The 22,232-nt window shown below is 49.5% G+C and overlaps 1 protein-coding gene across 3 annotated transcripts in view; it reads left to right on the forward strand.

The window, feature by feature from the left end:
* The window catches only part of TJAP1 (tight junction associated protein 1), a 41,099-nt gene extending 19,882 nt beyond the window's left edge, over window positions 1–21,217 (forward strand). For 2 of the 3 annotated variants that reach the window (XM_071576019.1, XM_071576025.1), the window contains 10 exons: window positions 4,053–4,147; window positions 6,232–6,285; window positions 8,316–8,474; window positions 10,934–10,962; window positions 12,069–12,230; window positions 12,869–12,935; window positions 13,404–13,433; window positions 14,678–14,785; window positions 15,478–15,561; window positions 17,251–21,217. In XM_071576019.1, the coding sequence (XP_071432120.1) occupies window positions 8,349–8,474; window positions 10,934–10,962; window positions 12,069–12,230; window positions 12,869–12,935; window positions 13,404–13,433; window positions 14,678–14,785; window positions 15,478–15,561; window positions 17,251–18,567 (1,923 nt within the window). In that variant the 5' untranslated portion in view covers window positions 4,053–4,147; window positions 6,232–6,285; window positions 8,316–8,348 and the 3' untranslated portion in view covers window positions 18,568–21,217. The remainder of the gene's footprint in view (window positions 1–4,052; window positions 4,148–6,231; window positions 6,286–8,315; window positions 8,475–10,933; window positions 10,963–12,068; window positions 12,231–12,868; window positions 12,936–13,403; window positions 13,434–14,677; window positions 14,786–15,477; window positions 15,562–17,250) is intronic. The other variant, XM_071576034.1, reaches the window with a different exon arrangement.
* Window positions 21,218–22,232: the final 1,015 nt, after the last annotated feature.

The following is a 22,232-nucleotide window of genomic DNA, read 5'->3' on the forward strand; positions in this document are numbered from 1 at the left end:
ATCAGCTGTTGCATTCTATTCCAGTTACATGTTAGTGATGTTAGTGTTTCTTGGGCAATGTTGACCTGTCCTGGCTTTTATGGAGGGTTTAGGGAAGCGAAGCTACTCTAACATAGCAGAGAGCAGATAATAAGTTGCATGCTTAGGGGTACGGAGTGCAACTGAATTAGGGGTACTGAGAGCTCTGTATTGTGAAATGAGGGAACAGGACTGTAAGAAAAGTGAGATTATGATAACTTCTAAGAGAATTCTGCACAGTGCAATGGATATGATAGATACATGGTATGTCCTGTGGTATTTCCATTCAACAAGAACTATGTACAACTGGAATCCAGGGATTTCATTTTCTTTGGAAATGTGTTAGGTGTTAAGTAGGGCTTGTTACATGGACTGTTGTTCAATAGCTGGCCTGATCCCTTTTTCTTGATAGCTCTTGGAATTGTTCCCATGCAGGGAACAGAGGTTTCTGCCTAATAGTCAAGGTTAATTGGTATGGAAAAGCAGGAATGAGCAGTAATCCTTCTGAAACTCGATTTTAATCCAAGAGTCACTGTAATGCTATTACTCAGATCTGAATTGTGAGCATTAACATACAAGCAGAACTGACATGTGAGTCTCTGCAGTAGGAGCTGTCATCCTTTTCTTTTAAACTGAGCTTCAAAGTAGCCAGCAGCAAAATGGATCTGAACATTCTTTTGAGATTCCTTCTCTAAATGAAAAGATCTCTCTTGTTAAATGTTAAAGAGGCCTGTCCCATTGTACTCGACACCACCAATCTACAGGTGCTGCTTTTAACTTCCCCCAGCTTGCTTTTCTGTCCTGGACAGACATCCCTTGATGCAGTTATTACATCATCCATCTCGCAGATTAGTTGGTCAGGCTTCTTGCAGGAGGTTCACACTAAGTCTGTCTTGAGACTTGTGAAAGCTAAAGCTGCCTCTGTCCATAAGCACAGGATGATAGCTGGACAAGCCTCTCCTGCTTTTGCTTCTTCTGATGCCTGTGAGGAGACATTGTCTCCTAAATCAGGATGTGCCAGTATCCTATGTTGGATATACATACAAAGTGTAGGTTGGCCCACAGAGAGTGAAAATTCTGGGGTAACTGTGGGCTTCAGGTATGTGGCACATGACATTTGGGTTTTTTACTTGTGGGTATTGCACTTGCAGGTTTTTGGAGTTCATTCACTGTGATAGCCACTGCAGAATCTTTCTGTAGTGTTGCATTAGAAACAAATGTGACTGCAACTGTGTTAGGAAATGTGTTTTCTCAGTCACACAAGTTTACCCTTCTGAATAAATGGCAGGGTTAAAGAAATGCTGCTTGTAAGAGAAAGACTGGAAAGATGATACAATGCCTGAAATAAGAAACATTCTCTGGACCATGATCACCATATTTCTGTTGAGAAGGAAGGACTGCACTGGCAAGCTGGCTGTTTTATAAGGTCAGAGGAGGCAACACAAGAGAAAGTGATGGTGAGAAAAATCCAGTCAAAAGTCCTCTGCCTCTTTGCAGGAAGTATTCACAGCTGCTGCAACATCAAGCAGATAGAAGCTGTGTGCATCCTAAGACCAAAGTTAACTATTATCTACCTCAGGCCTCAAGGGATTTGTTAAATATCTGTAAGACAGTAGGTGTGCCTTTTATTTTTTTCTCTTGTTCTTTCTCTTTTTGTCCAAAGCATTCCTTTTTGGACCTTGTTTTTCTTCTGTGAAGCTCTTTCTTGCTACTGGAGATGAAGTGATGCTCATGGGTAGCGTTGTGGTTTTGTATGCATGCCAAGTGACAGCTTACTCTGTACAGGGCCCACAGAACTCTCTCAAGCAATTCTGTGCTGGATGACATCTGTTTGTGGTGTGTGGTAAAGGTTTTTCCATTCTCAGATCACACAGCAAACATAGCTACTCTGCAAGTGGATTTTACACTGAGGGATGCTCTCTGATAAAAAGGACCAGAGTCAAGCTTGATGTTGCCTCTGCAGCTGCACTCTGCCACTGTGTCCTGGTTTAGTTCCAGCTGGCAACTCAATACCACACAGCTGCTTGGTTGCTCTCCCCCCCATTCCCTGAAGGGAAGTTCTGGCCAGGTGGGGCTTGGTCTCTTCTCCCAGGCACTCAGCAATAGGACAAGGGGGCACGGGCTCAAGCTCTGCCGGGGGAAATTTAAGTTGGAGATCAGAAAAAAATTCTTTCCAGAGAGAGTAATCAGGCATTGGAATGGGCTGCCCAGAGAGGTGGTGGATTCACCATCCCTGGAGCTTTTTAAACTGAGATTGGACGTGGCACTGAGTGCCATGATCTGGTAAAGTGACTGGAGTTGGACCAAGGGTTGGACTTGATGATCTCAGGTCTTTTCCAACCCAATCAATTCTATGTTTCTATGATTCCCAGTGGGATAAGGGGAGAATTGGAAAAAAAGTTAAACTTGTAGGTTGAGATTAGAACAGTTTAATAATTGAAATAACGTAAATCTAATGGAGAGAGGGAGAGAGGAATAAAATGCAAGAAAAAACAAACGATGCACAATGCAATTACTTACCACCAGCTGACCAATGCCCAGCCTGTTCTGAGCAGCAATCAGCCCCTCCCAGCTCAGTCTCTCAGTTTGAGAGGCATTGAGCGTGACGCCATATGGTACAAAATATTCCTTGGGATGGTTCAGATCAGCTGCCCTGAGTGTGTGTCCTCCAGCTTCTTGTGCATCTCCTCACTGGCAGAGCATGAGAAACTGAAAATGAGCAATAACCCTTGAGTTAGTGTAAGGTAAGCACTGCTTAGAAACCTAAAACATCAGTGTATTGTCATTGCTAACATTATTCTCATCCCAAATCCGCAACACAGCACAATGCCAGCGGCTAGGAAGAAAATTAACTTTATGCCATCCAAACCCAGGACACACTGTCACTGCATTCTGTCACTGTGAAGAGGAGAGAGGTTGTGTGTGTTTCTGAGGGGATGAAGGAATCCTCAGCTTTTTGCATTAACAAAGCAAAATGTTAGGTTTACTTTGTACTACTTCTGCCCCTTAGTGTGTTCCTGTGTGTCTGCCTGTAAGGTGTGACTAATGATCATGCTGATCAGTGTGAACCTTGTGGCCCTCAGTGAGCCATTCCAGTGAAGATGTAACTGTCAGTGAGCTTAGAAATCAGTCAGTACGACAGTGGGCAAGTAGTGGGTGAGCTAGAAGAGTAGAATTGGAGCTACTGCAGGTGATAGGCTGCTAGAAAGAGGACTGTAAATGCTAAGGAGCATTACTGTTGAGAGGTGGAAAAGACAGATAAAAGGAACCAGGAGGTTGAGTTTCATCTTGTATTACAGTGCTAATTAGAAGAGCTGAAGAGCTGCCTCCTATTGTAGGTCCAGGCTAAAATTGAGCTTCTGCAGGGTAGTCATAACATGGACTTGACAGCAAGCTCCTTCAGAGAGAGGCTTGTGAATAGCATGATGAGCAGAATTGGTGCCACCTTCTATTTATGGCTATTACCTATATCCATTTCTGCTTTGGAGCACAAGGTCCATCTGTTTTGCAGAGAGTATCTGCTCCTCTCTGAACAGAGGTGTGGTGAATTGAACCGTTTTAGGATTCTCTCTGCAGTAGCAAGGGTTGCTCAGGTATTGTAGACAAGGAGGCCTTTACTGTGCTATTCAGTGCAGGGATGTCAGCAAAATAAAATCAGATTGGTATGGCAGAGTGATTGGAACAGAATGACAGAGACTGGATTCTTGCTGTTTGACAGAAATGCAGGTGGGAAAGCAGGGGCCCCTGGAGCCTTTTAGAAAAAACGGCTGCCTTTCTGAGGTTAGTTGCTGGTCTGCACAGGTATCTTGCTTAATGGAGAGATGGCTAGGAGACCTTTCCTTTCTGGCATACAGTGAAGATATGTAGCTTTTACAGTGAAGAAACCTGCCATTAGGTAGTAGCCGGATGGTGCAGCAGTTTGCTGTTGACTTGTGCCCTGGCACCTGGCTGTGGGTTGCTCTGCGCATGCCTGGTTGTTTCCATGTTTTGTGCTGACAGGTGACTGACACCAAGCTTCCTTTCTCATGTTTCAGGAGCTATTGGCCAGATGCTGCTGGATGCTGACAGGGGAAGGCCGATTCTGAGGCAAGCGACCAGAAATGTTTGGACACATCATCACTTTGGATCTGTAAGTCCTTGTTTGAGGGAAAGTTGCCTGGAGGCACTGTGAGTTTTTAAGTCTTTGGAAATTCTCAGATTATGAGGGTAGGATTCACATCCAGGTATCTTTTCCAGGTAAGTGGGGACGAGATGGCAGGCGGCATAGTTGCTGCCTCCAGAGTAGGAACCAGGACAATCCTGTTAGAGCCTGAGGAACTGTGTGCTGAGAGACAGACCTTTGGCATGTTCTTTCTTAGCACAGCTGCAGTGGAAGCATGCATGTACCCATGGGTGCAGCTGTTCCTGGAAGCCTCTGTTTGTCTGCCAGCCCGTGTGGCTGGTGGAAGTTGATGGAAAAGCAGATTCAAACTATGCTGGCCTGGTCTTTCCTGGAGGTTCATGTTCTCCCTGTCTCTCCTCCCATCCTTTACAGTTTGCCCCACAGAGCAGTTATGCTGTTGTGAAGCTGTTTTCCCCTGTGCTAGTTGAGACCCGACTGTAGCATTATAGTAAGGAAAGGGGCCAGACAGCTTGTTGGGACAGGGCCAGCACAAGGGCACCTCTTCAGTTTGTTTTGGCAAAGCTCAAGTTTGTGTGGTCCTGGTTGCCTGCCTATTCCATTCACCTTCAGTTTGGCTTTCCCTGTGTGTGTACAACTGCTCCACACCTTGTGTTCCTGTCTCACGTCCCAGGGCTTGGTGCCATGGATGAGAGAAAAGTAGCATAGCAGAAGTATGTCAGGGAAGGGAAGGCTTTACTGCAGTATTTTTTCATGCCAGTGACAGTGGTGGTCACAGAGCTACACTCATAGCTGGCTCCCAGATTAACCCAGTTCTCCTCTTGTGGTGATTGGGTACCTGTCATGATTTGATTCCAGCTGGCAACTAAGCCCCACACAGCTGTTTGCTCACTTCCTACCTCTCAGTGGAATGTGGAGAGAATTGGGGAAAAAAAGTAAAATTTATTGGTTGAGCTACAATTTAGTAAGACAGAAAATGAATGGATAATAATGAAAGAATTAGAATGTACAAAGCAAGTGATGCACAGTGCAATTGCTCACCATCTGGTGACCAATGCCCAGCCAATTCCCAAGCAGTGGCCCCTGGCCAGCTTTTCCCCTGGTTTATATACTGAGCATATGCTCAGTATACTGACACCATATGCTGTGGAATATCCCTTTGGACAGTGGGGGTCAGCTGTCCTGCCTGTGTCCCTTCCCAGCTTCTTGTGCCCTGCAGCCTACTCACTGGTGGGGTAGTGCCAGAAGCTGAAAAATCCTTGTCTTAGTGTAAACACTGCTTAGCAACATCTAAAACATCAGTGTGTTATCAACATTATTCTCATCCCAAATCCAAAGCACAGCACTGTTCCAGTCACCAGGAAGAAAAATAACTCTGTCCCAAATAAAACCAGTACAGTGCTCAAAACCAGTACAAAAAAGCAGGGGCTTTGAACAGAGCAGAAAGTTGTTTCTAAACGTGTGTTTTGTCCCTGGTTGGCTGGATGCAATTTTACAGAAGCCTGTTAGCAGCTAGATAGAGTATGAGGTGCTTGATGGAAGTCAAAGAGTAGCTTCTCCTCTTCTGGAGGTGTGGATTATCTCACCTGTAGGCATGAGGACATAATGTTTTGGTTCAAACAAGAGCATAATAATTGCCAGCTCATTTGTGAGTGAGAAGCACTGACTTAAAAGAATGAGTGAGGGAATTGTTAACATTACCAAACTTCAGTACTGAAAGCTTGACAGTTAGCATCTCTCTGCAGTGGCGGGGAAGATTAGCTGGGAGCGCATCCCATTCTATAGGAGGTTTGTTCAGTCCTTCCTGGAACAAGTTTCCCTTGAAGCTTCATGAATTTTGAGTCTGTGTGATCCCAGTTGCTTCTGTGCCTTGGACATGTCCTTGTCCAGGTGCCTTTCTGGCTCCTGCTGGGCTATTTGGCCAACTATTCTAAGTTCATTTTCTTTACTTTCAGTAGATCTTATGTAGGCTGGAGCAGATACCTGGAGTGAGGTGGCCATCCAGTTGTCCTTGGTTATAAATATTCCATATTCCTTACATATTTCAAAGTTTTTTTGTGGTAGATGTGAAGCTATTTGTTTCTCTTCTTCAGAGCATCTGAGTGAGTGTCCCTGCTTCATGAGGCTTCGAATTTGAGCCCAGGCTGGTAAGTGCTCACGTCCTTAGGAACTAGAGAAATGATTGTGATTTCAGCTTGGGTTATCTCCATGTGCATCTGCTGTCCTTAGCCTATTAGGAATTGACAGAAGAGTTCCTTAGATAGAGGGGTGTTTACAAACCTGCTTTTGGTGAGGTTTGCAGCATTTCTTTGACAAAAGTGAAATGTCTTCCCAGCAAATCAGACCTTATCTGGTTTGCTTGGGAATGCAGTGAAATGGGCATTCAGTATGCTGGATGTGATTTTTCTACAGTATTAAAGACCTCTTCACCTACTTGAGCCTTTTCAGGAAGAGGGACCTTGAGGGAATGACTGCAGCAAGGGGAAGTTTCCTGCATTTTTATGGGGGAGATTTACAGCTTAATCCTAGAAATTGTTTGTGTTTGTGGAAAGGTGCGAGAACATTTGTGAGCTTGTATTTATAGCAGGGTGAAGGATAGTTTGCAAATGTACCTGTGAAGTGGAAAGCCTTGTATGGCTTGAAGCCAATCCAATGTTGGTGCAGCCACCTAACACTTTCCAGTCCTCTCAGGGGACTCAAAGTGTCAAGAAGATGCAGCTAGGTGAGAGTGGTTAAGAATTGGAGAGAATTCTTGGGGAATGCAAGTGAAGTCTGCTAGGTCGCTGGCCCAGTGGTATCCATAGACTGCAGGTGTGTGAGTGGGAGTCACATGGCCCTGCTTGTAGAAGAAGGGACAGAGTTGATCTGAGTTCATGTGGGTCCTGCACTTTGAAGTGCTGCAGGTCAGGTGCTGAGGATTGCAGAGATGCTAGGCGTGATCAGTGTTAGGTTCCTGCAGGGGAAAGGGGAATGAGAACTGGGAGTTCACTCCAAATATCAGGCAGCTATGAATGATGGCACATGTTATCATTGGCACGAGTCTGGTATCAGGCTCTGCAGCATCTGCTTGACATCTCCAAGACTTCTTGTCTTGTGCAGAGTGGGGTGGTTGAAATTTTGGCTGCTTGCAGGGAAATCTTCCTGCCCTTTACTGCAGACCCAAAAAGGTGGAAAGGAAGGTTTTTCTTCCATGTGTATAATATAGCTGCTTTTCGTTTACCCTATTTTTTGCTCCTGTACTGCTCCTGTGGTAGGAAGAATCCTGCCCAGCATGGGGTAAAGGGACTTATCTTCCTCCATGTCTATATACTGTGCACTTAGGCACTCTAAGGGTGGTGAGGCACTGGAACAGGTTACCTAGAGAGGTTGTGACTCCCCATTCATGGAGGTATTCAAGGCCAGAGTGGATGGACCTCTGAGTAACCTGGTCTACTGGAAGGTTCCCTGCCCATGGCAGGGAGTTGGAAACAGATGATCTTTGGAGTCCCTTCCAACTTAGGCCATTGTGTGGTTGTGTGTCACAAAATCTGGCCTTAGGCACCAACATCAATGACCTTGGTCCTTGGTTTGATACCACCTCTGACTTGGGAGTTGTTTTTGTCTTTTCTGACAGAGTGAGCAGTTCTATGGTACCTCTTTCTGACAAGTCTTCTGTGGGTCTGCTGCACTGGGGTTCCAATGTAAACCAAAAGGTTCTGGGTTTGGGCTCTTTAATGGCTGAATTCTCCTCCCACATAGTCTCTGCTGACAGGGACAGGACATGATCAATAACCTCTGCTCCAGCTGTCACTGCTGCCTGTAAGGCTTGCAGTTTCCATATTGAAAAAGGCCTTTCCTAAAGAGCCTAATCAATATGGTGCTGTGAGGTCTGTTCTCATTTGCTATATATAATCCGGACACACACAAACTACGTGAGTGAGCGTGTGTAGAGGGGGGAGAGGATGTGCCAGCTCTCTGCTCTCACTGGCTGGGAGAAGGACACAGCTACCTCTTACTTTGCTCCCTCTCCTGCAGCTGCTGCTCAAGGCTTGTGGCTACATCATTTCCCTGCTCTATTAGCACTCTGCATGGGGACCTGCCCTGGAACTCCAGGGGAACTGAATTCCTCCTGGGTCACTCCTAGGGTTCGATGGAGCACCCGTGACTGTCCCTTCTGTGCACTTTCTGCTGTTGGTAGGTAACCCGCTTTCGGAGCCACGCAGGTGGGAGGATGTCGAGCACAGCTCCGTCAAAGAAGCCTTACCGCAAGGCGCCTCCGCAGCATCGCGAAATCCGCCATGAAGTACCCATCATTCGTGACGACCAGGATGGAGTGATCTTGGCTGAGCAGAGTCAGGTAACAACTTGCCGGGTGACAAAGGGCTTAACACCATTGCACCAGCAAACAGGGTTTAGTTACACCGAGGCAGGCGAGCTCAAGCAGGCAGAGGGGTTCGAGGTTTGCAACCTGAACTTCTCCTCATCGTGGTCCCTGGAGTCCAGCAGTGAGAAGGAAGTGGCAGGGTGCAGAGCAGAGCTGAAGATCAAGAGCCAGACTGTCTCACCAGCAATTCCACGTAGTGGGAAGATGGGGCAGCGAAGCGGGAAGCGGTGCCCAAACCACAGTCGTGGGCACCGCAGCAAATTTGTGAGCCGTAGCATGGAGACAGTTCTCGTGTCTGGAGATGAAAGACACCATCCCACTTGCTCTTTTAAGAGCAGAAGCCTGGAACGCTCACTTATATTTAAAGAGCCTCCTGAAGTCCTGACACCAAGGAAGTTTCGTGTCTCATCTACACACCTGCCTCTCAAAGGGATCCTGAAGCAGACCAACATGACAGGCTCATGTCCTGAGAGCTTATGCAAGTCCTGCTCAGTAGAGACACTTTGCCGTGGCCATGGCTCACGCAAATACAGTGATCCTCAGCTCTGCCTCAGCCCTAGGGAGAAGCGCTCCCTGGAGCACAGCAGCAGCAGTGCCGCTGACTCTGTCAAGCGCAGGGAGAAGATCACAGAGGAAAAACTGCAGTTCTCCAAATTCCTGGATGAGATTACCCAGCGGGTGCTCAGTCCCAGCCGCTTGCGCTCACTGGGAGAGACCAGGAGAGCAGTACAAGACCAGAACTCTCCCCTTTTCCCCAGAAGCTCTGTGCCAGAAGGCCAAAGGGAAGGTCACCTGCAAGGGGTCAAAACCAAGCATGCAACTGAAAGATCCCCTTGCCCAAGCAGAAGAAAAACAGAAAAGAAATGTGAGGGACTGGGAATGGCTTCGTGCCTGAGAAAGTGTGCTGAGGAAGCTGGGAGAGTTTCCAGACTAAGAAAGAAACCTGTCCTTGGGAGGAAGGACAGTAAGGGAAAACTTTCCTTGGAGAGAAGGGTAGTAGATCTGTGTCAGTATGAGCTGCAGCAGCTGGCAGACCTGGGGCTGGCAGGGACATCCTCTGGGCAGCAGCATTCACTGTCTTCATGGAAAATCAGTGCAGAGGGCAGAAGGGATGAAAGCAGTCCCTGTTCACAGCTATTACAGCCACACCATCAGTGTGATAAGCTTGGGCAGAAGCGTGCAGTGGAGCCGAACTACCCAGAGAAAGGATCCTGCTCCACTCCAACACGCTGGAGTCGGGAGGAGGGGCCTACCCCATCTAGATCCTCCCCTTCCTTCAGCCTGGCACTAAACAAGGTAGGTGCCAGGGTCACCAGCTTGCAGACAGGGGAAGCCCCTACCTGGATCTCATCTAGTCTGTGATGCCAGTGAGGAGAGTGAGAGCAGGGCCCCAGACCTCGTGTTGTGGGTTCTTAATCACCAGAAGCTGCTCTCTAGTGGGGGTGCCACTCGTACGTGTGCTACAGGTTGGATATATCTTCCTGGGAGTAACCAGCTTCCCTGTAGCCTCAGGAGTTACAGAAGGTAGAAATTGGTGCTGTTCTCCCCTCTGCAGGCTTCCCAGGTGTTTGCTGGTTGGAAGCCCTTCAGGCTGCAGAGCAGTAGGCGTGTGCAAGAGGCAGGCAGCTCAGTTGTCAGGTGGTGCTGGAATGCTCCTGATGCTTTGTGGCCTGTGCCTGGCTGTCTTGGGATACCAAATGATGGCTGTTTAAGGTGATGAGTTAACACAGTGCAAAGGAAGTGAAAGTAGCTGAGCTGTGTGCTCTTGTCACTGCTTCATGTCTCCTTGTTCTGCAGAGCCCTGCTCCAGCCATCTCGGGGGTCCTGCCCATAACATTAATTACTTTTACAGGCTTTTCTGACCTTTGATGTTTTTTCTGCTGTCATAGAATAGTTACAGTGGCTGATTTCAGGTCTGCAGAAAGAAACCATTTTCAAAGCACAATCTGGGTGGTGTAAATGGTAACCACATTTTTCATCTCACAAATTATTCTCTCTCTCGCTCTTTGTGGGTCTCCAAGGGCCCCACAAGTGATTGCAGTGTTGACAATTTAATCCTGTGTATGCTGGCCTGTGAGATTCCTACTCTACCCACTTACTGTGGATGTGGAGGAAGCTGAAACACCAACTAAGATGATGATTTACAAGAGATGCTGAGATTGCACCATGGGAGGATAAAGTCACCTAACTTGTGTGGTGGTTTGTAGTCTGTCTCTTCTGCTCTGATCCAGAACACACAGCCTGGTTTGGTATCAGACAGCTGAGTGGTGTCTATAGATCCTTGTAGCTCTAATCTTGCCTAGTATGACCTGTCAGAGCAGGTGAGGAAGAATCACAGCTAAGGTTTAGCAACCAAGACTGCCCTTTAAGATAGTGTGAGAGACCAACTCGTCCTCTGAAATAATCTCACAGATGTTTTCTTCCCTGTGCAGGAACCCTTGACGGATGCAGAAAGGATGAAGTAAGTCTCCTGCTCCCCCTTTATGCCTGTCATACTGCAAATGTGTGGGTGCTGATTCCTCACATCCTGCCTGTGCCACCTGCACAGCAAAGCTGACTGGCTCTGTGGGCTCCTCTCAGATCTTCAGTCATCTTGGGGCCATGTGGGCAGAGCTTTGGTTTGTGCCTTGCCAAGTGCTGCCTTGCATGTCTGTTCCCCTGGAGGAGGGAACACAGACCTCCAGTGCAGGTGCAGGAGAGGAACTGTGGGTCTGAAAGAAAAGTAGATGAGGTCTTTAATACAGGTGAAAATGGAAGTGCCATTTTTTAATCCTTCATGTTGTTCTGGTGTAAGCCACTAGAAGCAGTATGCGGAGGTGTGCTGCTGACTGAGGGTAGGAGCTGAGCCCTTTGCTGGTGGCACTGTGGGACTCAGCTGCTAGCACTGAGCTCCAGGCCATAGTGAGGAGAAAACCTGCACTGCCAGAGAAGCTGTGCTTTTGGGCTTTTCAAAGCAACTGAGCCAAAGGAATGAAAAACAACAGGAAATCCTTTTGATCAACAGACATGTCCTGGCTGGGGAGGAATGGAGCAGTTTGTGATGCAATGGGGTTGACTGGCAGCCATGATCCCATTTGTAAATTCACCCCACCACGTCTACTTCTGGTCTTAAGGCTTTATGGAGTTCTCTTTCCACCATGTATTAAAGGTGTGAGGGATTTTAAACAGACTAAGGGGAGGATAAGATGATTTTTCTGTTTTTGCCTTCAACTCTTCTAACCTGGACTGGGATAAATTATTGAGTGTTTTTCATTCAGGGATACTGGAGCCGCACAGCTCATCTGTCTAGTGGGCTTTATCCAAGCACTGTAACCTGAGAGGGAGCTGGGAGCTATGGCTGGCCAGCTGGCATGTGCTTCTTTGCCCCTGCTCTGAGAGAGTTGGAGTGCCTCTGTCCTGACAGAGGTGCCCCTCTTGCTTCATGTGCTGGAGTCTCCTGACAGTTCAGATCCTGCCTTCCTGGGGCTCCTGTGTGGAGTGTTGGGCCTCAGTGCAGGGTAGCAGGGTTAGGGTGCTGGTGTGGAGTACCCCTTGTGCAGCTCAGCAGTACCTTGTTCCTATTCCCAGGCTACTGCAGCACGAGAACGAGGAGCTTCGTCGACGGCTGACATATGTGACTAACAAAATGGAGGCGATGGAGAGGGAACTGGAGTCAGGTCAGGACTACCTGGAGATGGAACTGGGTCAGAACCGTGAGGAGCTGGAGAAATTCAAGGACAAATTCCGTAGGTATGAAAAAGAAAACAAGAAAGGGGTAGAGTTAGAGATATCCCTCCCACTGAGGACTTCCTGAGCTGGTGTGAGCAGGCTGTGCCCTGTTGCATAAATCAAAGGCACGTTGCATCCTTGAAAATTGCACCTCCAGACTGTAAGGGGGGAGCTAAAGGCTCCGCAGCCATTATTTTCTCCAGGCTACAGCGTAGGAGTGCTGCCAGCATGAGAGGCTGACAGTGGGGAATTCTTCAACTGTTGGATGTAAGGCAGGATCCAGCTTGGATGGTTAACCCACATATGCAAAAGAAGCCATTGATGGCTACAAGTACATCACCGCTTCACCTGAAAAGTACTTCAGTTAAAAATCGGCGCCAAGCACTGGTCATGTGCTTGGATATGACGTAGTTCAGAGGAGTCCTTCAAAGTAGTTTACATCCTCTCCTGCAGGATCCTTTCACCCAGCCAGCTTCATGTTGCCTCCAGTAATGTGGGATCTGAAAGCCCGTATGGAAGTGAGGCATAGCTAATATGCCTGGTTGTCTTAACAGCAGTCTTTCTGGAGTTCTGGAGTTGGTGGTTTGCTTGGCAGCTATGAAGGCAACTTGACTAGGTGCCTGAGATCTGTTCCCATGCTCACAATCTTGTTTTTGCAGGTTGCAGAACAGCTACACTGCTTCCCAGAGAACCAATCAAGATCTGGAGGAGAAGCTGCATGCCCTGGTAAGTGTCCCTGTTAAGTCACTATGGAGATGAGTGGAAGAGACCTATTTGTTCGGAGTGGATGGGGGAAAGGGGCCCTGTCATTATGCAGCAGGTGTGGCAATGGGTGAGGGGTGAGATTCTGGCTATGACCATCTACTCCCCATTCTAGCTGGTGTCATGAACTGTTCTCTTGATTTACTGAGCCCCTACTTGGTTGTGCACGTGAGCTTTGGTTCCTCACAACATAATTGCATGATATTCCGTCATGTTGCTTCAGTCAGTCCCTCTCAAATGCCACGGATGTGTCAGCCAGTCTTGGGGTGGTCATCTGGGAGGATGGGGGCAGTCAGAGCAGAGCCAATGTGCGTGTATGTCTGATGTGTGCATTCATAACACTCATGGCTGTTTCTTTTCTCTCCCTCCCCCCCTTTCTCTTTCTCCTCCCCATGCTGCCGCTGGCACACGCTGGGCGCACTCACCTCTCAGGCCTCTCTCAGCCAAAGCTGGATTTTTGCAGTTGCGTCTTTTCGTTTGTGTGTTTTTCCTTTTTCCTCTTTACGTGTCTCAGCCTGTTGGTTTCATTGTCAGTCCCACATACACCATCTCAGATGGAGGGGCCCCAGCCCTCGTCCAGCCAAGGGCTCACCTGGTATCCAGCAGCTGCCCGCAAATGCAGCAGGTCCTAGCTTGCAGTGCTCCATCTTAAGAGTATTTGACTCTGAGCCAGCTGGAGCATGGCGTGTTGGGAAGTGGTGCCCATAAGCTGCAGCACTGCACGAGATGTGGATGGCTGTGAGCCTCATTTGCTCCCTTTCCTTCCCCTTCTGGTCTGAGAGCAGGCAAGTCAAATAGCTGAGATGGTGATTGCCTCTGTGTAGCCCAGGATGAGATTTCTTTGGTTCTAGCACTCTAATTTCTTGGGTTAATATTCATTCCCCAGTTATTTATTGCACTGGTGCCTGAAGAGATTGCATATTTGGGAAGTACTGTCCTCCCCTACTCCCTTGTGTGTCATTGAGCTGTACCCCTGACACACAGCTGGGCCCTGGTGGTCACAGCCTCACAGCACCCTTGGGTAGTCCGGAAGAACTCCATGAGACAGCAATGGCTTGGTTATTCTGGGCTATTGCCCCTCTTTGCTGTTGCATCTGAATCTCTGTCTGCTCTGTACCTGAACTGTTAGAGAGTCTAAAGAGGCAAGATTGCCTATTTTAGGAACAGCATTAGCTGAATTCCAGGTGATGCTACACAGATCCTTTTCCTTACTAGAGCAAGGCTTAAACTCTTTCAAGGTGGTGCCTTCCTCCTGCAAAAAAGCCTCTTTGTCCATTCAGCATTGACTGCTGGATCTTTTTGTGCAGCATTCTTGTTTTCTTGCCCAAAGGAAGATGGCTGGGTGTTGCAAGCTCAGAGGTCTTTGCTACCAGTGGCAAGTTGAGATTGATTGTTAAAAACTGCTAAGTTTTATACCAGGCAGCATGGGAACTAGGCCAGAGGGGAAACATGCTGGTGCAGGAAGCGATACTGCAATAAAAAGGTTCAAACTCACCCATACTGTCTGTGTGGCTGGGAAAATGGCTGGTTCCATTTGGCCTTTGGAATCCCCTCCCTTTGAAGAGGGTTGTCTCCCTTGTCTGTCTGTCTGGAAGTGTTTTGTGTCCCAGCTGAACATTCGTTGTGCTATACTTGGACCGAGGTGGGTGGTGAAGCCAGGTTCTTCTGTGCTAGGGAGTTTTACACCTGGTGTTCTTGCATCCCAGATTAAAAAGGCAGAAATGGACCGCAAGACGCTGGACTGGGAGATTGTAGAGCTCACTAATAAATTGCTTGATGCCAAAACCACCATCAATAAGCTGGAGGAACTCAATGTAAGTGTGAGTCTGCAAATGGCTGTGGAAGTGTGTGAGGCGAGGGTTTTTCCTTTTGTTCAAAGTCATTAGTGGAAAGGAGCACGTGAATTACTTGAATGTGTATGAAAGGGTGGGAGCTGTACACAACAGTAGGGAGACAAACAGAAAAGGGTCTGAGAGGTTGAGCAGGGAAAAACTCATATTCAAGTTTGATACATTTGCTCTTTTGAGCTTAGGGTTTGACCTGAGTCCAGACTGTACCGATAGAGGTGTCATTTACTCTAGAGCTGGGAGAGAGCTGATGCCTTTTCTATACCGTTAATATAGAAATTCCTGTATCTGGTGTTGAATTCCATTAACTGCTCTCAACTCCCTCCAGTCTGTCTGCATCATCAGGCATGGCTGAGAGCTGAGGAATGGGAAAGCAAATCTGGTAGGACTTTTGGAGATTATTAAAATCCCCAGAGGGAGAGCAGGTTGATGCAGAGTATATGGTGGGAGCAAGGACTGGAGTTGAAAAGGGCACCTTGGCTGAGTTGTAAGAAAATACACAGGGGTGTGGGGAGGAGGGAATGACAGGTGCCCTCATGAGCAGTTCATCAGATGCCATCTCTGGCTTCTGTTCAAGCAGCATCTGTTCAGGTGGGGCCTTTTTGGGTAAGAGATCAGGTCAGTCTAACACTGTTGCACACCTATGCCCTCTCTTGCAGGAACGCTATCGACAGGACTGTAACCTTGCAGTACAGCTGCTCAAATGTAACAAGTCTCACTTCAGGAACCACAAGTTTGCTGATGTGAGTAGAGATCCTGCTGAGGTGGGGAAGAAGGGCTCATGGGTTATGCCTGCATCTTACTTCCTCCACAGGGCTGCTGGCTTCTCATCCTTCAGCCTCAGAGGTTGGGGGAGGCTCCTGTTCCTACTTCCACTGAGAAGGGAGCACAGAGCTTCTGCCAGCTCCTCTTTCATGACAGCTCCATTTCACAGTTCAGGCAGGAGCTGTTATAAAAAGAACAATAACCTTGAATTTGATATCCTACTGGGTGTGTGCTGGGAGCTGGCAGCAGGACAGATCTCTCTCTTACCCTCCTCCATCCTTTTCCCTTCCTCACCTGGCCACATGGAGGGGCCTCGTAAGGTGTCAAGCAGCAGTAGTATAGCCTGGCTTGACTTGTTACCTTGAGGAGAAATGTGTGAGGCAGCATTCAGGGTGTCTTCCAGGCCTTCTGAACAGATCATACCAACTTATACTCCCCCTTGTGGTGGGGAATGGTGTCTGTGGGAGAGTTCAGCATATCCTGCCTGCAGGATGAGCAAAGTTGGGATTTAGTACTTTCATGTTAGTAGCATCACTTTTTTGGTTGAAAGTAACATTCAAGCCCTTACCCCACTCTCCTTGGCATACCTCTAGCTTCTGTCCCTTCTTATATTCCTCTCAGCAGAACCACATGCTTGTCTTTTTTAACTTAGCGGGTGACAAATATGTCACCCTCCCCCATTGTGTCTCAAATTAGCACTCTTGAGGTCAATGTATCGGTTACCGTAGGGCTAACCTTGACCTCTCTCCCAGCTGTCTCCCCTCTCTGGAGCTTTGAATTCTGCGCCCCAGACCGTCATGTCCCATGTGACTGCCACTGGAGAGGGGTTGGTGCTGAGCAGCTGTGCAGACAGCCCACCTCACAGCCAGCTGTTGTCATGCAGTGTGCCCTGAGTCCCCAGCTTTGGATGCAGTTTCCTTCTGATTATGATGGGACAGACCTTGCTATGCCACTGAGTGTCTTGAGGACCTCTGCCCTCCAGCTGATGGCAGTGCATGCATGTGGTGACCAAGGTGAGAGCAGCTTGGTAGGGTAATAGGGAGAGCAGTAGTGGCCATTTTCAGGACAAGGGGTGGTGCTTATGCCATGGTGAGACCAAAGTCTTGCAGCTTTAGTAATAAACCCCCTGTTTGCCTCTCTGAAATGGAGAGAGTGAGGAAGTGGGATGATGTGGTGGAGTTGGTAGGAACAAGGGAAAGCATCGATCTTGGTCTGTGGGCAAGTTGCCAAGGCAGCATGGCTGCAATTATGCATTCAGGGCGCACTGCGGATCCAACCACTGGGGGCTGTAGAGTCACTGCAGTGCAACCACCGACTGATTTTCCACAGATCAATAGACTTCTTCCTAGCGTGCACTGGCTGGGCCTTGTCTCTGCTCACAGGCATGTTGAACTGAGTACATGTGCCATCTTTTCTCTTTGCCAAATGGGGCCTGTGAACCATGGCCTGGAAACACAACTGGGCCTTGAGCTATAGAGCCTTGGTAGTCCCTCATGAGGCTGATTTGATTTGAAAAGAGGTACCTTTCTCAAGGCAAAGGAGGTGAATGTTAGGGTCAAGATAAGGAGTACAAAGTACACGTGAAGGTTGGTTAGAAAAGGCAGATTATTTGGAAGTAAATGGCTTGCACGGCAGCCCCCTTCTAATGTCTTTTTCCTTCTCCCTAGCTTCCCTATGAGCTGCAGGACATGGTCAATAAGCATTTGCACAGCACTCAGGAGTCTGCAGGCCCTGGTCAAGAGGCAGCCCACACCTTGGCTCCATCTGATGTTGTGCCCACCTCGGTCATCGCCAGGGTCTTGGAGAAACCAGAATCTCTGGTTCTGAATTCAGCCAAGTCTAGCAGTGGCAGCTGTCCCATGGCTGAAGATGTCTTTGTGCATGTGGACATGAGTGGAGCCCCTCCTGATGCCTGCAACAGCTCAGGGCAGATGGGGAAAGAGGGAGATGATACAGGGAAACAGCAGAATGGTGGCTGCAAGCCACAGAGTAGTGTGGAAAGCGTGCCTGAGGATGTGCCTGCATTTGAGAAGTTAAGCCCGTATCCTACTCCCTCACCTCCCCATCCTATGTACCCAGGGCGCAGAGTGATTGAGTTCTCTGAGGACAAGGTAAAGATCCCAAAAAACAGCCCCTTGCCCAACTGTACGTATGCTACACGCCAGGCCATCTCCCTCAGCCTGGTACAGAGCGAAGATGAGAGCTGTGACAGGCACCGGACACTCCCCAACAGCCCTGCTTCAGAGGGGCGCCGCTCAGCCTCCAGCTGTTCCTGTCAGCAGTCCCCTAAGGCAGCCAGAGCTCATGGCTCTTCCCAGAGCAGCCCCTTCAGCAGCCCTCCCCAGATCCCGAGCGCCTTTGCCAGCTCTGCCAGCTCTGAGGAGGACCTGCTGGCCAACTGGCAGCGTATGTTTGTGGACAAGGCACCCCCCACCTCAGAGCGCGTGCTGATGAACCGCACTGCATTCAGCCGTGACACGGCCCCCGAGCTCCAGAAGAGGTTCAGCCGCTCCATGCAGGAGCTGGGTAGGGCAGCCTCCGCTTACTCAGACGGTGAGGAGTCTGCACAGAGTTGCAGCTGGACCATGAGCCGGGACTCAAGCGTGGACACAGACAGCACGGAGTCCAGAGCTCGCAGGAGCCATTTCTCCTCAGACTATGGTACAGATTTCTCCCAGGATGAAGCCCAGAAGCTGTTGCTTGAAAGCAGTGGAGGCACCGCTGAGCCTGAAAGCCTCTCACCAGAGAAGCACAAGGACTATGTGGACCTTGTCTTGCCTGACAGCCCAGCTGAGGAAAGAGAAATGCTACTCCAGGAAAACAAGGAGTGCAACCAAGGAAGTGCCCAAGAGGAAAGTGGAGAAGGCAGGGTCAAGCCTCCCTTCAGTCGGCTGCATCGCAGTCCCAAGAGGATGGGGGTCCATCACTTACATCGCAAGGACAGTCTGACGCAGGCCCAGGAGCAAGGCAACCTTCTCAGCTGAGGCAGAGCAAGAAGCAGCCATATGCTGCAGAGCTGTAGGATGCCTCCATCAGTCCACCTGAAGGACAAACCTCCCTTAGTACCCTCCTCCTGGGGCAAGTCTGCTCTGAAGTTTTGTATTTATTCTCTTCCTTTTGCTACCTGGAAGAGCTGAGGTTTCCCTTCCCCAGCATTTCAGACCTGCAGTACTAGCACACAGTGTGCAGAAGCACACCCACTGCCCCAACATGCTCACAGTGCTCTCCACAGCCTCACACTGGTGCCTGTACCAGAGCTAGTTCTTGGTACCCCTTGTCCTGGTGCCTGTGCCTCTTTACGCTCTCATCTTCCTTCCCCCTTCCCACTCAGGTACCTGAGGCCCTGGGTGATCTTGTGCTGGTTGCCCGCAGCCGCTCTGCTCTCTTTTAACTTGTGCCAACAGGGCAAAGAGCCTGTGTGGTGGTGTCTGAATCCCTGGGAGCCCCAGGGGCCATGAGTGGGGCACAAGGATTCTCCCAGCAGCAGGCTGAGTGCCGTGGGGATGTGCTGGGATTGCTGGTGTCTCCTTTTCTGGCTCGGTTTTGTTTTCCCCAGCTTCCACCCGGGTGGTTCTCCAGAATCTGCCTCTGCAGATCTCCAGCATTAGTCTCAGCACCTGGTCCCCACAGAGGCAATGCACGGGTGCTGCCTGCTGAGGTGGTTTGGGGAGGCACTGCCTGCTGGGCGCTGGGGTTTGTGTTTGTGTGTCTCCTCCCTTCACACCTCCTCCTCCGCTCTCTGTGCTGTTGTTTTGTTTGAACAGTGCTGATGCTTTGCTCTTGGGTGGGCTTCTTTCTTCTTTCCAAGCCTTTGGTTTTGGGGTGTATTTTTTTTTCTTCCTCACCCCTCATAAACAGACACAGCTGTTGGCAGCCAGTCTGATACCTGCGTTGAGGGTGTGTTGGGGAGGCTCAGCTATCAGAGGTCCGCTTGCCTCTGATCCTGGCTTCTAGCCTGCAGAAACCCCTCCAGGCTCAAGAACAAGGTCTTTCCCTGGGCAAGCAAGGCATGAAGGATGGTACCAGCTTTTCTGGGCAGGGCTTGGTGCAGGGCCAGCAGGGATGTGAGGGCAGCATGCAGAGGAGCTGCTCCCTGTAGGCGCACTACCTCACGGCTCAGCAGCATCCCTTTGTCAGGGTCTCCTTGAACTCCCCCTTCTCTGGGGGGCTCCAGACTGGCTCTGTTGCCTCTCTGGAGCCATCCCTTCTGGATAGGGTTCTCCACGTGTTTTTCCTAGTGTAGAGTGATACTGTGTGACTTTTCTTCTCAGTCTTGTGTGCTCAGTGTCTTGTTGCGGGGGGAGGGAAGGGGAGAAGTCTGTAGATGTAGGTATTTTTTGAGGGCTTATAAAGCCCAGACCTCCTGTTTTAATTTTGTCCTGTGCCCTTGTCTGTCTGGTGTTTCTTGGCTCCCCCAGGAGTGTGAGGCAGAGAACAGCCCAGTTCCCTGCACCACACCTCCTTCAAACCCCACCAGCTGCCCTCAGTCTACTTTCTGGTTTTTGAGTTGGGTTTGTGTTGTTCTCCTACCTACGCAATGAGGGCTCTTCACTGGGCTGGAGGAGAGCATCCCTTTCTCCATCGGGGAGCTTCTGTTCATATGCATACATCAAGATGTGCAGCCAAGAGCTGCCTGGGGGCCCTGCTCCTCTCTCCTTTAAACCCCTGTCTCTGCAAAGGGCTTGCAGCTTGCAGCTGGGGCCAGCCAGGGCTTCAGCTCGAGCCTGGAGGCTCCAGGGCCAGTGAAAGGGAGCTGCAGGCCTCTCTGGCAGCTGTAGGTTGCTTTATGTACCCTGGCTAGAGCTGCAGCCTCTACACACTCACCTTGTTTCCCACCTGGCACAGTTGTGGAGCTGGATGCTACCGTCTGGTGGGGAGGTGGGACTCCGTATTTCACTGCAGTATTTCACTGGGTCCCTGTGCGGACAGGCTGGTGCTGAGAGCAGGAGCCTCCTCTGAGCCTGCATAGTGTTCATTTCCCCTGTCCTAGGTGCTGTGGCAGGGTCCTCATGTTTGTTGTCATCACCTGCTCCACTGCTGCATTTCTTCTGTTCTTCTGCAGCAGTGCTGAGGGTTTGCAGCTGCAGCAGCTGCCAGATCCTGCCTCATGGATGTCACCTGGGGTTGGATGCTCACTAAGTGAGCTGCTCTGGCTCTGAGGCTGCTGGTGGCCTGCAGTTGGGGAGGCATTGCCCTCAGGGCTTAGCCCCATCTCCCCCAAATCCTGGCATGCTGATCAGGAGACAAAACCCTCTCTTGTTGAGGCAGCTGGTGCTGATGGTGCTGGGCAGAGCCAGCCTCCCTCTGCTTTGGGTCAAGGTAGACTGCAAAGCAAAACAGTGGAGAAATGAAGGGGTGGCAAAAGGGTGCCTGGAGCCTCACCATACACTTGGGCTTTGCAGCATTAGGCTGCTGGCAGAGGTCGAGAGGAAGTGGTGCCTCAAGGAGCAGAGCCTTCTCCCTGTGGGCCTCGTGGCCTCTGCACTCCTTGCCCACCTCCAGCAGTATTGGCTCTGGGACCTTGAGCTCAACCCCCTTCCAGTGTCCCAACTCCAGACTGTTAATCTGTAACTAATGTGTTTTTTTCTGAGATTTTCAAACTGATGTATATTTTAAGACCAGAAATAAACTATTTTAAAAGTAGATGGCAATGGCTATAATGTCCTTGATGCTGCTTATGACCTGACAGGGACAATTCTGAGTATGTGAGGGAGCAGAGCTACTCAGGGTACAGTGTCCCAAATTTGCTGAACTGTGTGTGCCACCCATTAGCTCTCACAGGGAGCGCGACCCTGTGGCCTGTAAGCTTGTGTTGTAAGCAGCCTCAGTGATACTGACAAGACTCTGCCTACCCTGTTTCAAGTATATTGCTGACTGTCCTGGCTGATCTGTGTCTTGGCAGACCTCCACATGCTGATCTAGAGTAGGATGAGGTGTAGCTAATAGCTGCTGGTCTTCTTGAAGCCCCAGCTCTTGGAATCAATGCTGAGAGGATCGGTTCTTGACTTCAAAAACTGAGTTATGTAGGTCCATGTAACATACCATCGTGTCAGAGTTTCTAAGGAGTTTTTAATTCTAGGGTCAGTATTGCATGTAGGGAGGGAGTATCAGGATTGATTGAACATACCCCAGCCAGGAAGTCATCCACATATGAAACAGGAAGTTCCTACAGGATGCTGTTATGGACACGTGGAAGTGCTTCCTTTTCAGGTTGAATGGTGCAGAGCGGGGATGAATTTCCCTCCATCTCCAGTGTTATGCTGCTGGTGCCTTTCTGACCTACACGTATGCAAAATGTAACACTGGAAGAGTTTTTTGTTTCTTTGTCCCTCTAAATATTTTGTTCCTTGTTCCCTTGAGTAGCATAGCAGCTGTGGCCACAATTTGATCTTGTAGCCTAATCTGAGCCTTGAAACATGATCTTCCTTGTCCTCCTCCAGCAAGGGACGCTTGGCCGAGCAGTGAAACCCGCAGTGCTGGTGCGGGTTTAGCCTTCCCCAGAGGGTGCCCGGTTGGTGCCAAACTCCCTGCAGAGGCAGCCTAGCTCAACCCGCTCCCTTCTAGGCCGAGGGAGGGCCCGGGGAACAGAGGACTGGGCTGTCACTGCGCTGTCCCCGTGTCGCGGAGCCTCAGTAGGGAGCGAGGGGCT

This window comes from Pithys albifrons, chromosome 2 (assembly GCF_047495875.1).
Source record: "Pithys albifrons albifrons isolate INPA30051 chromosome 2, PitAlb_v1, whole genome shotgun sequence".
Taxonomy (NCBI): domain Eukaryota; kingdom Metazoa; phylum Chordata; class Aves; order Passeriformes; family Thamnophilidae; genus Pithys; species Pithys albifrons.